The following is a 16,791-nucleotide window of genomic DNA, read 5'->3' as shown; positions in this document are numbered from 1 at the left end:
GGGTATAGACAGCTGTCTTTCAGTAGTGTGTAGTGTAGTGTGTACTGCAGTGTAAGTGCTGACTGGTGAGGGTATAGACAGCTGTCTTTCAGTAGTGTGTAGTGTGTAGTGCAGTGTAAGTGCTGACTGGTGAGGGTATAGACAGCTGTCTTTCAGTAGTGTGTAGTGTGATGTAGTGTGTACTGCAGTGTAAGTGCTGACTGGTGAGGGTATAGACAGCTGTCTTTCAGTAGTGTGTAGTGTGGTGTAGTGTGTACTGCAGTGTAAGTGCTGACTGGTGAGGGTATAGACAGCTGTCTTTCAGTAGTGTGTAGTGTGGTGTAGTGTGTACTGCAGTGTAAGTGCTGACTGGTGAGGGTATAGACAGCTGTATTTCAGTAGTGTGTAGTGTGGTGTAGTGTGTACTGCAGTGTAAGTGCTGACTGGTGAGGGTATAGACAGCTGTCTTTCAGTAGTGTGTAGTGTGGTGTAGTGTGTACTGCAGTGTAAGTGCTGACTGGTGAGGGTATAGACAGCTGTCTTTCAGTAGTGTGTAGTGTGTACTGCAGTGTAATGGCTCGTTTCCACTGAGCAGTACAGTACGGTACGGTTCGGGTCTGTTAACCATGATCTGGCTAGCGTTTCCACTGCCAACAGTACCCTTACTTGATAGGCGTGGTGTTTCGATCGACGTCATTTTCGCGCGAAGAAGAACATAGTAAACTACAATGGATGACATATACAGCAGATCTTGTTCTTGCTCCTCGACATGTTTGTCACAAGAAGACAAGCGCCGACATTAGGCTTTTCTCAATATTAAGTACGCAAAGTTTGTACTTGCCATGTGCGACTCCTACATGCAAATGGTACAGCGCGTTAGCGTCACTCAGCTCGCTCTGCTACTCCGGTTATCTCTGTTACTCTGTATGTACATTTTAAGCAACAATAAAACGAAATATGTTATAAAACACTACTCTGCCTCTTTTCGTTTTCATTTAAATAAATTAAACATTATAGGGACACAAATGTGGTTCATGCGCAACGCATATTGATTATTCACTGCACGTTATACGTTATTCTATTTATAACAAAACGAAATTTAAAACACAACCCTAACGTTACCTCTTTTCGTAAAAAAATAAATAAAATAAAAATACACACATTACAGGCAATATATGCATTTGTACAAATGTTGCAATAAACATCAGTGATAATCTTGTAATAAGAAAATGACAAGAAACCATATTTCTTTTTGTAAAATTTCAGTTTTATCAATAATAGCCAATATAAAAGTTTAAGTAAAAGGTACAAGAAGCTATACAATAAGAAATAAAGCAAACAATTCAGTCAAATGTCCAAATGCTGCGCTCTAAGTCTAACATTACAACAGTAAAGTTAAATACAAATAGCCTATAATATGAAACTAAACTTAGCCCTCAGCCAAAACGATTGACAGGGAACGAATTATTTATTCACGAGACCAAAGATCGCCCGTTAGGTCTGCACAAGACGAATTATATCTCATGTTTAACCACTACCGTCGGAGTCATCGGCGAACGTCAGAAGAACTAACTTAGCCGAGGAAAGGCTCATCCAGCCGGGAAACATGAGCGCAGAGCGCCCGCTGATCGCATGGATCTCACAACCGGTGAAAAACAAATCATCTTTATAAATAAACCACAGATTTGAGCTTTAAACAACTACATTCTCGCCTGAAAAACTCTTAAAATTACATTTCGTAACACAGTAACAGTAGTATTATATTAAACTGTATATTAAAAAATGGCGCTTCTTATGTTGTCATTCCCCTCGTAGCACGCGCAAGTGACGATTCTCTGTCAACCAATCAACGTCCTGCAGTGAGTCTAGCTCCACCTTTTAGTACCGTACCACTGTGTTAGGTACCCCAACGAAAGGGTACCCAAAAAGTGGTACGGTACGGTTCGGCTTTTTGGTACCATTCTCAACTTTTGGCAGTGGAAACGCAAATAAAAGGGTACCGACCCGTACCGTACCGTACCGCTCGGTGGAAACGCGCCATAAGTGCTGACTGGTGAGGGTATAGACAGCTGTCTTCTCTGAAACATGGAGTCTTTAACCACTGTGCACCTGATGTAAGCAAAATAAATAAAAAATGAATTAAACATTTGAAACGCATAGTCATGTTTTGTAAATGATTAGTTAATCATTAACTAATCAATTGTAAATGACTTATAACTGAATATACAAAACATACATAAAATAATGAACATATCACTGATTAATCATTTATGAAACGCATAGTCATGTTTTGTAAATGATTAGTTAATCATTTACTAATCACTTGTAAATGACTTTTAACGGAATTTACCAAACATACATAAAATGTTAATATATCACTAAAAGCTAATCATTTATGAATGTTTTGTAAATGATTAGTTCATCATTAACTAACAACTTATAAATGACTTACAACTGAACGTTATTATAAAGTGTTACCAAGAATATATAAAAGCTAAAAATCTATTTAAACCTATTTGAAATAAAAAAAATGGTCACTGCTGCGAACTAACCACCGCACAGAATATGAAGAATAACAAAAACTTCAGGAGTCATCTACCCAGCACAATAACACACTCAGCAAATATCATCTTATCATAGTTATCGACAAAATATCGAGAGATAATTTTTTTTGTCAATATCGCACTCCCCTAATGTGTATACCCCCCCTTTTTACTGTCCTATCAAGTGATAGGAAAATACCATATATGGTTGTATTGTTGTTGTATGCAAATTGCTTTAGTAGTAGTAGTAGTAGTAGTAGTAGTACTAGTACTAGTACTAGTACTAGTAGTAGTAGTAGTAGTAGTCTTTATTGTCACTTAGTCACAAGTACCAGCGAAATTAGCCATCAACCTGTCCATACAAACTTGTTGGTTTTAGTGTTTTGGTAAAACTACCGATACTTCTGTGGTCGATACTGAGATGTTAAAAACATAACGATACCAGACTTGCTGCAGTACCGGTAGTTCATTGTGCTTAACACCACTCCATAACTGTATTGCAGTCACTGCAATGCTTGGCCTCTTGTGGCTTATTGCTTTCAAATTCATTGTACAGTGCAGGATATTTATCAAACAATGATGATATGGACACAAGTCTATTCTAGTGAAGTGTCGTGCTGTTGAACAGACTGCAGAAGTAGAATTTACCTTATTTGAGAAGAGAAGTGCACAAAATCTCTCAAGCACCTTAATTTCAAGAACTTTTTTCCTTTCATCACTCGTATAAGATGATGCTGATGCTTTTTCTTTTTCTCTTTTGTTTCTAGGCCAGAAGACATGTCTTCATCTGCATGGCGTGTTCCCATACATCTACGTGCTGTATGACGGATTTGGACAGGAAGCAGATCGTTACCTTCGACAGGTGGCCTACAGTATTGACAGAGCCCTGAATGTCAGCATGGGAAACCCCTCGTCTAATGTGCAGCACATCTTTAAAGTGGTTCTGGTGTCTGGCATGTACGTGTAAAAGGCACGCAAGTGCACACTAGGGTGGAATGGCTACTAAGAGTTGGTGATATGGCAAAAATATCATATCACAATTTTTTCATGCAATGTCACGGACCATGATCTTATCACAATTCTTTTTCATGTTGGTTTATAAGACAATTTTGCACGTTTTTTTTGTGCAAGTTTTGCTTTTGTTATTTGATTAACGTTAAGGACACAGACAGCAGCAGGTATTAGATGGGTATTAGCACCTAATGCATGGATCCAATACTGACACGCTTCGGAATCCAATTTTCTCCTAACTCTTTACATTCACTAAAAACAAAACCGATTCGGTTTACAAAAATGCTTGCCAAGACAGACATTTTGACACACATTTGTGAGTGTTTGACCCTTTAAGCGTGCACTAAATGCCCAAAGAATACTTTGGCTTCTCTGCTTTCCGCTCTGTCTCGGAGTATGTGCACAAAAACAAATTGAACTTCCAACAAATTGAACTTGACGAAGCATGTGAAAGCCCAAAGTGCAGTGAATTACGATAACTTAAGGGTCTTTCACTACGGGTAATTATAGGAACTCTGTTATAAGAACTAGCCACCCGGGCGGTCCCCTGAGAACTAAATAATTTTCTGGTTGCAGTTGCACCGCCAGTAGGAACTCTGATCACATCCTGCCACTCTGGCTGTTGTGTGGGTCTTTTATTTTGACGGCTCTGCAGACTTTATTATGAAAAAGTGTTAGCGTTTGCCGTGTGGTTGATGCCCAATGTCACTAGATGAAAAGCATAATCATATTTCGCTTGGTCTCTTCAAAGTCGCATTGGATTTCCTCCTTAGCGTAAAGGTTGAGATGTGCGTGGACTTTGGCATTGGTCCATCGATCGCTGTTTTCCATGTTCGTGGATTTTGTTAATGAAGTAAATGTATAGGTTATAATAACCGTGTTTACATTGCTTTTTAAAAATGGTGGGTGCTGGTGTTTCGCATGCATTCGACCAACCAACGTACATTTATGCCACTGGTAGTTCCTACTGTTCTGGGTTAGATCCTACTCTGAAGTAGAGCCTTACGATTAAAATTCTTAATAAAAAAAATGTATAATTAAAAATTATATAAAATTATTAAAAGTTTGTAGTTTGGATATAAATAATGATGTCTACGGTAATGATCAAAATTGACCTGAACATACTTTTTGTATTTAACACTTTTTAAATACTGTAATTTCTGCAATTTCGCTCCCTCCTTACATAAAACAAAACACATTTCTACAATCAATAAATAATCTGAAAGAGTTTTCTGAAATAAATTGTATATATATATTGCACTGTCACTAAAGTGTTTTTATTTTATTTTATATAATCTATGATCAGGTACACAAACAGGTAACAAATATAGCATGTAATAATAATTGTAAGAAATAAAGCATAAAAGATTCTAAACCATCTGAATAGAAGACATGACTACTTTAGTGCAGTTTAATAATCCCAGTTGCATCTTTTTATTTATAACCACAGCATAACATTAACAACAGGCAAAATAAATTTACAAAGTCTGTTTTCAAATGGAGAACATAAAATGACAGGGGAGTCTATCAACTCCATAAATATAAGTATTCATTTAAAACTACAGTTTGTGTTGTTTGATGGGCTAAAGAGTGAGGAGAATGGAACACGCAGGAATATTCACTTCAGTACACATACATTACACATTTAGGAAGTTTTAAATGAGTGGATCGTGTTACAAGCTTCATACGGTGGCCATGCCCCACTAGTCCTTTGCTTTGGACTCTCATTCACAGTCTCGATGATAAGAAGTAGCACAACACAAAGCTTCAGGTGCTTGTGCTTCCTAATTAGGAACCTAAATAGATAAATATTAAGTATGCTTTTTAAAACAAATAACTTAGAAGCAGGAAACTGTATATTCATGCAGTGTGCGCATGTCAAAAGATGAATTCCGATTTTTAAACTTGTGACGCATAAATGCGCACGTCAACTCGATCATTTTATCAAATGAAGAAATCAATTGTGGAGCTCTGTAATTGGATTAGTTTAGTAAATCTAATGCAGTTAGATTTAGTAAAAATGAAATTACAAATGGTTATTTTTAGCTTTTAATGCTCCTAAAATTAATCAAAGATATTGCATGCAGCCATGCTCATAAGTGCTTTTTGAAGGCAAAACACTCTGGGTTCACTTTTTCACTTCTGTGTAATTTTACAGAAATTGAATAAAATAATTAAATGTAAAATAACACTCTTCATTGTAAAATTAAATGCAGATTAATGCTTACAACTAAAGTTATTTAACATTTAACATTAACATATTAGGCTGCGGCTACTTTAAGAGCTTACTCAACACGCGTGTTCTTTCTCAACTATTTACATTCCAAATCTGGCTGTATTTACTTGAATATTCGTTGTTTACCTATTGAAACATCTGGACAAAGATCTGACCGTCTTATCTCTCCACAGGCCTTTCTATGGATACCATATGAAGGAAAAAACCTTTATGAAGATTTACCTATACAACCCACAGATGGTCAAAAGGTGAGTCCTAGTATGTGTGTGGGTGTGTAAAAGGATATCAAAAAGTACTGACACTTCTGTACCAGTGCAGCAGTATCATTAATGTCGGGTACAACTCAATTCTGATTGACAAGCGTTTGCTTTTGAATTCACTTGAGTGAATGTTGTCTTAGGCATCTTACATTACAGACATTGCTGTTTATTGCTCTCTCCACATCTGGAGTCCTCATGCCTCCTTGCAGCAGGATCATGGCATGTTGCGCTTTACACTTAAGTCGAAGTTGTTTGTTTGGCCGGAAGCTAGTTATTTTACTTTATAAAGTTTTTAATATGAATATTTTTCTTACACAAACTCATCATTTTGCTTAAAGCCCATGTTGCAGGTTTTTTTTAAAAAAAAATGATTAATATAACCTTGTATGAAAATACCATATGAAAAGTAAATGCAGGATTAAAAATTGTTTTGCAAGACATAAGGGCACAAATTTAATACAAAACGTGACAGTTTCCTTGACCGTGTTGAAAAACCGTTTTTTTTCACCATCGCGTCATATGACGTCACATGAGGTAGTCGTTTGCCGGCTCTGCGTTCGCTCAGTGCGGAGCATAGATATAAACACTAGATGTCGCCTTGTATACGGCAGTTCATTGGAACGAATGCGTCAACAGAGCCGCCATGTTGGAACAGAGGAGCCCCTCCTCTTTAATGCATCAGCGTCAACGTAGGCAAAGGTCTAACGGAAATAAAATCACCATAAATCGTCATGAATGCAATTTTCTAGGTTTTTTTTTGTTTTGTTTTTTTGTTCCAACGGTCAGACATGTATTTATCATCGAGTCCAGAGAAAATGTAAGGTTTTGATATTAAAATAATCTACTACTTTTTCAAAATATAATGCATAGTGCTATAGGCCTAAGTTTATTAGTCACATTATTTCACTTGAGTAAACTTAGAATGAACTATGCTACTTTATATATATATATAGTATATAAATTAGCAAAACTTGGCCACTAAATATTTCATATTCAATTATTTTAATGATCACAATTAAAGTTTTAATTTTATTAAATTGAACAAGCGCAACATTTAGCATTCAATCAAATATTCTAAAAGATGTATTATTATTTATAATAATGTTATTTCAACATATCTCGTTATTTCGACATAATATGTGTGCGTGCAACAAGCAAAATGTGCATTTGTAAATCCGGTGACACGCGTGCATTGATTTTTTTATTAATAAACTAGTGTTTTCTTACAGTGTCGACTCCGCTGCAAAGATGAAGTTGACGATCACCATATTCGTAGTGAACGCGCGAGAGAAATGCACATAATGTATTACATAATCAGAGCCTTTTTCTTTTCGTTTTGAATTATTTCGTTTAAAGACATATCAAGCTTTGTGTATTTGATGTATTTCTCATGTCTGTGTGAGGCATACACTGAGTTTCGTTAAGTTAGGATGAGATGCGCTCCAGTTCACGTGCAATGCAAGTGACCGCGCGCGGGCGCCTCCATGATTATATTGTCTGTTCGTTATATTTGCTTCTTATTAATTAGGCCTAAATCCAGGTAATTGTTTGATGAAAAAATGATTAAAATTAAGATACAATTTATACAAAACGAAATTCACTTTAAAGAAAGGCTTTAAACAGTTGACATTTTCACAAATTCCAATGTCCTTCCACACCTCCATCCCCAGTTTGCAAGGAAGAAACAAGCCCTTGAGCCCACTGTATCCTTGTGCAAAACGTACACATACATAGGATTTGTGGAATTCTGTGTATAATAATCATGGATGTACTGTTTGAAGATTGACAGGGAGAGGACAAGCATACTATTAGGACTGTGCTTACAGGTTACAAGCGCCACACTGTGTTTTTTTATTTTTTATTAAAAAGTTTGAGTACAATTGGTAAAAAAATCTAAAGTTAGGAACAACACAGCCAAAAGTGGGTATTGAGGATCAACTCCTGCATATTGTACATTTTAAACACAATGGTTATTTTCAAATAATATCTAAAGAGTACAGCACATTCAGAATGTTTTTTGACGGACCGCCATCAGCATGTGGTTCGGCCGCAAGCGGGAAACATGACGCTCACGGATCCGTCAGAGATCACTTATTGTACATCTGTTTTACAAAATGTGCCTCGTCTTAATTTAATTCATTAACATATCCTACATAAACTTGTAATGTAATGCATTTATGTGTTTGTTATTAGTTTGCAGCCGACACTTATTATTATTATAAATATCATATATTATGTTCTATAATTCATTTTCAATCTGTACAAACCGACTTTAATGTTTGTGTTGGCTGTTTCTACATATAAAGTTTTTATACAGTAAGACAGTTGTGATTTTGATCATATTTTTTATTCGTCACCAAATGGGTCAATTCAAAGCCTTTATAAAGTCCCCCTTCCTCTGGAAACTGTCTCCTAATGGCTGACACACACAACACATGCAGGTAAGGGTCTAAATACTAGCTTTGCTATTGCCTGGGTACATGATGATAATAATCTGTACAGTATTGTGATCTGAGCATAGTGTTGTACATATCGTCGGCTAACGTGAATACATCTATAATCTAACACTGTTCTCTCGCCCTGTTCTCCTCACACCACAACTCACCGTTGTTCTGTCTAACCTGCTCACTTGGCTTCATATCAGGCTCATAATTATATGATATCATCATATATATCAATTAGATATGAATTATATATATCATACGAGTAAACATTTAGGCTACAATTCCCCCAGCTTTCCGAGCTGTCATTGCGATCCATTGCTTTCCTATTGTTTACGTTGACCGCTCTACCTCATGTTACGTAACTTCCGGTTCGGCGGTTTTCAAATGCGGAAGTAAAATTCTCTCACAAAAATGACTCCAGAAGCCTAAATAGCGTTTTATAAGTATAAGTATATGTTTATATTTAAATCTAGTTCCTACATTATTTTTCTATACATTGGCTTACTGGGTACTCTAACCTGCAACATGGGCTTTAAGAAGGCCTTTTATTAACCCACCAGAGCCGTTTGGAGTTTGTTTATGATGGATGGATGCACTTTTTTGAGCTTCAAACTGATGGTGGCAATTCACTGCCATTATCAAGCTCGGAAGCGTCAGGGTGTTTATTAAAGGTGACATTATGACCCTTTTCACAAGATGTAATATAATCTATGTTGTCCCCAGATTGTGTCTGTGAAATTTCAGCTCAAAATTCCCCCAGATAATTTATTATAGCTTGTCAAAATTGCCCATTTTTGGGTGTGAGCAAAAACGTGCCGTTTTTGTGTGTGTCCCTTTTAAATGCAAATGAGCTGCTGCTTACCGCCCGTTCAGAAGAAGGCCGATCCTTTACACTAGCTTTGGATACAATAACAAACAGGCCAATCTCACTCATCCAAAATCTCAGAAATAAGCAGTAGCAGAGTGCAGCCTTACGGAGAGATAGACTCAGGAAGAGGTTCAACTTTTAGACGCACCTGGACGTTTCTGAATGGTTAGTGGATCCATTTATGTAGCTGTTGTGGAGTTACATTGATTCATCTGTTTCTGGGGGATTTCCGTTGAAAATAGAATAAATCCACTGCTCTCTTGTCTCCTCTGAGGCTGGAACTCTATAGTGTTCTGTGCTCGTCTGTGCAGCAATGACAGAACAGTTTGCATGCTTTGCTCGAACATTTGCCATTGCGTTAGGACTGGTTACACTGTTGTCGCTTGCGAAAACCAAATGGTGCTGCTGTGGGTGGGTGGAAATGTGCAGATTAAGGGGCTGTAATATTATAATAAGATTCCCTTCCTACGTCAGAAGAGGAGCAAAATCTGATCTGCTTATTTTTTGACATGCTTGCAGAGAAAGGCTTACCAAACAAAGTTACTGGGTTGTCACTTTAAGTTTTCTGGGTTGGTAGATGCACAGGGGACACGATTATAGCACTTAAAAACGGAAAAAAGTCAGATTTTCATGATATGTCACCTTTTAATATAACTCCGATTGTATTCGTCTGAAAGAAGAAAGTCATATACACCTAGGATGGCTTGAGGGTGTTTAAATCATGGGGTAATTTTCATATTAAAGTGAACTACTCTTCTAAGGACTGTTCCACAGGTGCATATGCAGTAGTTGTTTATGGTTCATTGAACATGCATGAAAGACATTTGTTTAATATAAATTTCTAGAACGTATTTGGATTTTACAAAATTATCTTTATGAGTATAATTTCTATGAAATCTCACCTACAGGGAAGTGACATAAATTAACTTTCCTATTAAGGACAACTGCATAATACTTTTAATTATGAAATTAACAGCCAATAATGAGTGAGTCATAGAAGCATTCATTCAACTGTTTTGTTCAAAACGGCTGATTCATTCTGGAGCAAATCAAGTGACTGGGTCACTGAATTACTGAACCGATTTGTTCAAAACCCTGGATTCGTTTAGTAACCCCACTATGTGTTGCTCGCCTTGGAGACGCGTGCATCTCTTTTGCTGTGGCTTGTTGTAAATATATATTTTTTTAATAAAAATAACTATGGCCATTTTTATTTATCTGATCTTATTTTATTAGACTGTTTGCTTGTCTTGTCTTGTTTTGTAACTTTTGCTGTTGCTTGTTTGATATTTTTTTGCCACCGTATTTTAAATTTTGGGTGCATTTTATTAATTTGGGATTAAACCCCTAAGAATGTCTGACCTTGCTTCAAGAGAAGCCTCACTAATTAATAAAATGAATGTGAAAATTCATTTTAATGATAAATTGTATAGACTTTTTTTTATTTTATTTTTTATCACAATTGTGAAGTGCATAAGCTTTCTAGCATTAATATTAGGCTACTATAGCAACATTTTAGTTGAGAACAGTCTAGTCTCAGCCTCAGACGTCACGTATTGGCTGAATGTCTGATGCCTATGGCACACAAAATTGGAAACACTTCAGGAATTCTACAGGATTTCCAGGAGATTTGTGTGTTGCATTCTTTAACGGTCAACCTGGAAACTGGTCCATCAGCTTCATCTTATTATCCTCATGGACTGCAACAGATTTACTATTTCTTGCTGTGAGCAGTCTGAAGGTCTAGCTACGCAAGACTAAGGGCATTCTGTTTCGCAGTCACATTTTGACTAGCACATTTGACACATTAACCTATTAACTTCCCGCGTCATGAAGTCTACTGAGTAGGCTAAAGGTATGATGAAATATTTTTTCCATGTTTTAGAGGGCTAGATAATTGGTCGTAGTTAGTTGACTTCAATTTATTGTTATTGTTTGTCACCGGTTGCACTTCAGGTTGTTCTAACTTACCATAAAGTTATGCATCTCTTAAAAGGGTCACAACGTGTGTTTCGTGTTAGTGAAGCTGTCGCAATAATCGTGTGTTTTGTAAAGCAGATACAATTAATTACTTTTGGTGATGGTGGTATCCTGCTAATTTGTGTGTATGTTTGGTAAAGCTACTGAAATTATGTATCCAAGATGCATTTATATCTGGTGGTCTAAAACGTTTATTTAATTTATGAATAGATGAGTCAAAATTTCAAATACATGTTGGCCTAGGCAATTTTCCTTTTTGTTTTATGAAGTAATATTATTCAATGCTCTGCCATTTGAATTTGCTCGCTTTTAGTTTCATAGTTGTAGTAGCAACAGGTTTAAGGTCCGACAAATACTTGAATGGGCCACATATTTTTTTCTAGCGGGGGTTACTTTGTATTACGTCATCAGCACCTTTCGTTTCTTCAGACGCCCCATCTTTAGTGCTCCACTGGCTCTGCAATGAGCATGTTTATATGCACGCTGTTAACTTCCAAAAATCTGCTTATTGAAATAACCAGTTGTCCCGGTTTACATGAAAACCAATTACCAGGCAACACAAGTAAACCATGTTTACAAGACTTTATTAATAAATCGGGTTATTTCCCGCCCGGTAGTGAAAACATATTCATTCGTGTATCTGACTCGTCCTGTTACATTTATGATGTTGGTTGTGATGTTAAATAAAGCATAACTTAAAAAAAAAAAAAAGTATTCTAACATGTCAGCATTAGGGATGGGACGATTACCGGTTTCACTATAAACCACGATAAAATGAACTGACGGTTAGTATTATAGTTTAAAATTTAATGATCATATCCTAGCCAGCAACAGTCTGACGCAGGCACAGTGACAGCGCGCAATGTTGTTGTTTTTTTATTCGAGAAGGAATGGCGGAAGGCAGTGACCGTGCTCGGGAGATTTTTCAGCCTTTTAAGAGGACCAAATCTGAGGTGTGGTCATATTTTGGCTTTTACAAAAGTCCTGAGTGAAACTTAATCGAGGATGGTCACTACAATAGGGGGGAAACACTTCAAATCTGCCGAGTCGTCTTGTGTGACCATCACCCACTGTTTATAGCAAGTTAACTTTGACCTCAATACCAAAACTACGGCTACGTTCACACTGCAGGGCTTAATGCTCAATTCCGATTTTTTGAAAAAATTCGATTTTTTTGCAAGGCCGTTCACATTTCCAATTAAATGCGACCTTTTGTGATCTCCTGTGTGAACGTGAAATGACCCAGAAGTGACCCGCATGCGCAGAAGAGTACTCAACGGTCAACGACGTCACTTGTTGTTTGCGGAAGTAGCTAAACTTTAACTGTGATTCTCTCTCTCACACACACACACACACACACACACACACACACACACACGAGCGCGCGCAGCGACCGTTACACAAGAGCCAGACAGCAGCCGCTGACCTATCTAATATCAGATTCAGCACAAATAAGTTAACATAACGTATATATATAATGGCCGTGGGCTTTTATTTTATTTTATTTTTTTTATTAACGGGCTCGTCGAGGTCGACCCGTTCGGCAGATTTACCTCAGCTTGACGAATATGCAGTCCGTTTTCAAACCAACGACTACTTCAACGCAGGATTATGACGTTTTTCGCGTATCAATGACGTGCGGGTCGGATACATGCGACCTGGCCGTTCAGACTGAAGTCGCATTTGAAAAGATCGGATATGTATCGGATTTGGGACCACATACCCAAGTGGCCTGGGTCGCATTTGAAAAGATCGGATCTGTGTCGTTCAGACTGTCATGAAAAGATCAGATACAGGTCGCATAGGGGCAAAAAAATCGGAATTGGGTCGTTTCAGCCTGCAGTGTGAACGTAGCCTACGTCTGGGAAATAATTGGACACAAAATGTTGAGTTGAAATAAACGTGAAGCTTCCGCAAAGAAAAGTTTGCAGCAAGTGGCTTTGAGCCAAAGACAAACGATCAAGTTCAAACAAGACTATTAAGAGTGACATTTAAGGGATAAGAGTGACATTTAAGGGATAATAATGTACATCATTGTACACTTTTTACACCGATTATTTGTTATTTTATTATTTACCACATAATTACGGCAATTAAGCAATATTGAATTGAGATTAATGTTTTAAATCTTACCTGTTTATAAATCCATTTTGTACAGCGTACAAAACAATCGTCCAAAAACTGAGACGCAAGACGGCAAGTTGTATTTGAATGAAACGAGAGAGCGCGTCCGTTGCAATCGCTGTGTTATAATGCATTGCTATTGACGACGGTCATTATAAGGAAGGAAATGCAACAGAATATAATCTTGCTTAAAAAAAATGCATAGAGCTGCTTGTTTTATTTGTTGTTTGTTGATTGTTCAAAAAGAACTGATGCACACACTAAAAATAGTTCAATATTTGAAACTTTCATCTCGTTTTAACAAAACCGTGATAATATTGATAATCGCGATAATTTTGGTCACTATAATCGTGATATGAAATTTTCATACCGTCCCAGACTCAGCATATTTCCTCTCATGCAGTTACAGATGCAGCATTTTGACTGTACCACTTCTACTTTGACTCTTTCTTGACCTAGGAAATTATAAAAATAGTTTGTTTAAAAATAGTTGGTTATATCCGATATCGCATGTTGCCAATTTACCCAATAGTATTTCGCCACCACAGGTTTCCAGTTGGCAGAAAACGCAGCATATTGCAGCCATGGAAGCCAGCGAACAAACTGGGTCAGAGATCACAGATTCTACCCAACCTAAAAAGCCTCCGCACCCTGCTAAAAATCTCTATGAACGGGAGCATATTAAAACTCATATCAACTAATAAATCAATAAATCAACTCATTAACTTATTGTGTAAGTATGCTCGCATTCCATTGTCAATTGCGCTCGTTCCTGTAACGTGTCCTTAATCTGGCAACCAGCGTGAGTGTTAAGTCTGAGCAAGTCTCACAATATTTTGAATTTGGACTGCAGTACCCATTTCAACCGCTAGCTCTGTCTCACATACTGCACCTTTAAATGAGAAAAGCTTTGTCAAATGGCATTGTTTTGATATTTATATTGTTTAAAAATTAAATATCAATGATTTTGCTGTGCTTTTTTTGTGCTGTACGGAAATAGATTTGCATGAGATTGATGAAATTTTTCTTGTATTGGCATCTGAAAATTCGGTACCAAAGTAACCTTTTGTGATGTGGTGTGTTCTAGAATTTAGGAGTGTTTGTCCTGGTAAACCCTATGTTATGGGGACAAAATGTCCCCACAAAGATGGTAAGATCCAAAATCCTGGTCCTTATGGTGACATTTTTTGGTCCAAATAAGGACCTAAAAAATAAATCTGTGATGGGTAGGTTTAGGGTTACAAAGAACATGGAAACATGGAAAAGAACATGGAAACATGGAAAAGAACATGGAAAGCCAGTGTGTGTGTGTTTGGTGGGTATATCATGTGTTTGGTGCTCAGGTCAGGAAGCTGACAGACTGGCTAAACCGACCGTCTGCTAGCTGTCTCACGTCACCAAGGTCAGATAAATCCCATCACATAGAGCCTCTTTCACCTAGCTAGCATCACATAGAGACTGTGTCTTATGGAAGTAAAATAATGCCAAATGTTTTTGAATCAAAAAAGCCTGTTGAATTGCACTACTTGGAAAAAAATAGGCAATGTCAAACATAGCACATCTAGATTATAGTCAGTAATCATATCATTAACAATAAGTGCTTTTGAAGTAAGGGATCTAATATTCAGCAACCCAAGCTTTATCATTTGCTCATCTGTATTATAGCTGTTTTTTATTTGTTGAACATCAATTACATTTTTAACCTTAGATGGGTTGAAACGTTTTTTGGATTTCCAAATTCGGGGAACAGACACTATGGAAGTAAAATAATGCCAAATGTTTTTGAAACAAAAAAGCCTGTTGAATAGCACTACTTAAAAAAAATTAGGCATTGCATTAACCATGCTTGCATTTTAATGCATTGTATTTTTAGGGCTTGCATTTTTATGGGCTGAAATTCAACATGGTTGAATATTTAAGCTGTGAATATTTCAATTAAAAACATTTCAAACACATTTTCATTATTAAAAATTCAATAATCCATATTCACCTTTCATATTTCACTTCCAAAATATTCAAACTGTTTAAAAATACAACCTATAATATTCAACAGGCAAATTTCGGTCCATTTTATTTCGCTTTGCAAATTCGCTTCCACAAATTCAGTGGTTCAAATTCGACAGTAAATTCAACATTGACATCCAGGAACTGCAGGAAAAGCACTAGATTGCTGAGCATACTCTCCATCTGCTGTTAGTCGATCTCACCAGCAGGTGGTGTAAAAGCGCGTGTTGTTGACGAAGACCAGCAACAGTTAGAACAAGCCATTCGTTCATAAAATGAAAATGATTATCTGTGTCAGTATACATGCGGAAAAGATGATAAACACACAAAAGCTGTGTTTGCTTAATTCAATATCTTCATTGTTACTTTTCCCTGTGTAGCCTACATGTTATCAGCTTTCTCTACCATGAACGGGATTATAATCAGTTTCCCTCAATACCTCATACTCAAGGATGCCCCTTCCGTCGGGACAAAACGTTTAACGTAGCTTAATGGACTAATACAGTGATATGAAAGACCAAACTCGCACCTTATTGGGGATGTAGGCTGTAGGCTACTATACAGGCTACAGGCAAGCAGATGGCTCAGAATATGAACTTAACGCGCAAAGTTTCATGCTGAGCGTTTCTCTTCTCTCTCTCTGTCTGTCTGTCTGTCTGTCTCTCTCTCTCTCTCTATATATATCTATATCTATATCTATATCTATTTATTAGTATGCCTACGTGTCCTGAATTAGCTTAAACTGTCATAGCACTTGCATATTGTTGTCCTCCTATTAGTTTAAAGGGGTGGTTCGGGATTTTTGACATCGGACCTCATTTTTAAGTCAGCCTGTTATTCATCAGTGGAGACATTTTTTTTTTTAAATTATCCAGTCCTTATATTTGGATAGTTAGCCGATGCTAGGCTAGCGCGAGTCAATGGTATATGTGTTAGCCAGCCATTAAAAACCGTTTTACCCACTCCACAGTGCACCAAACGCAAATCAATTATAACACTAGACTATCGATGTATATGTCCGTTGAGAGAATAATGTTAGAAATCAAACTTACCTTTCATCTCAATGATCCCAAAGGAACTAGTTTTCTCAGCAGCTGCGGAATTTTACTTTGCTCCGGTTAGTAATGCGGCAAAAAGTAAACACAGAACAGAAGCGCACTACAGTCGTTACATCCAGCTAACGTCATGTGTGTACCGGCTCACTCGAGTCGGTTGCCTAGGTAATCAATATCACTCCGCTGCTGCTGTAGACAAGGCTTATGATTACAGGGAACAAATTATAACTAATGCAATGTGATGAAAGGTAAGTTTGATTTCTAACATTATTCTCTCAACGGACATA

The 16,791-nt window shown here is 37.1% G+C and overlaps 1 protein-coding gene and 1 long non-coding RNA gene across 2 annotated transcripts in view; one reads left to right on the top strand and one right to left on the bottom strand.

Moving 5' to 3' along the window:
- The window catches only part of rev3l (REV3 like, DNA directed polymerase zeta catalytic subunit), a 137,879-nt gene that overhangs the window by 32,433 nt on the left and 88,655 nt on the right, over window positions 1-16,791 (top strand). The window contains exons 2-3 of the mRNA XM_082148427.1: window positions 3,290-3,479; window positions 5,943-6,017. Of these exons, the coding sequence (XP_082004553.1) occupies window positions 3,290-3,479; window positions 5,943-6,017 (265 nt within the window). The remainder of the gene's footprint in view (window positions 1-3,289; window positions 3,480-5,942; window positions 6,018-16,791) is intronic.
- Window positions 1-16,791, bottom strand: part of LOC309482944 — a 116,575-nt gene that overhangs the window by 92,898 nt on the left and 6,886 nt on the right. The gene's annotated exons all lie outside the window — the stretch shown is intronic.

The sequence above is a fragment of the Leuciscus leuciscus genome (assembly GCF_965113295.1).
Source record: "Leuciscus leuciscus genome assembly, chromosome: 19".
Taxonomy (NCBI): domain Eukaryota; kingdom Metazoa; phylum Chordata; class Actinopteri; order Cypriniformes; family Leuciscidae; genus Leuciscus; species Leuciscus leuciscus.
Note: the sequence above shows the minus strand (reverse complement) of the source record. Positions and strands in the feature narration are given on the sequence as shown.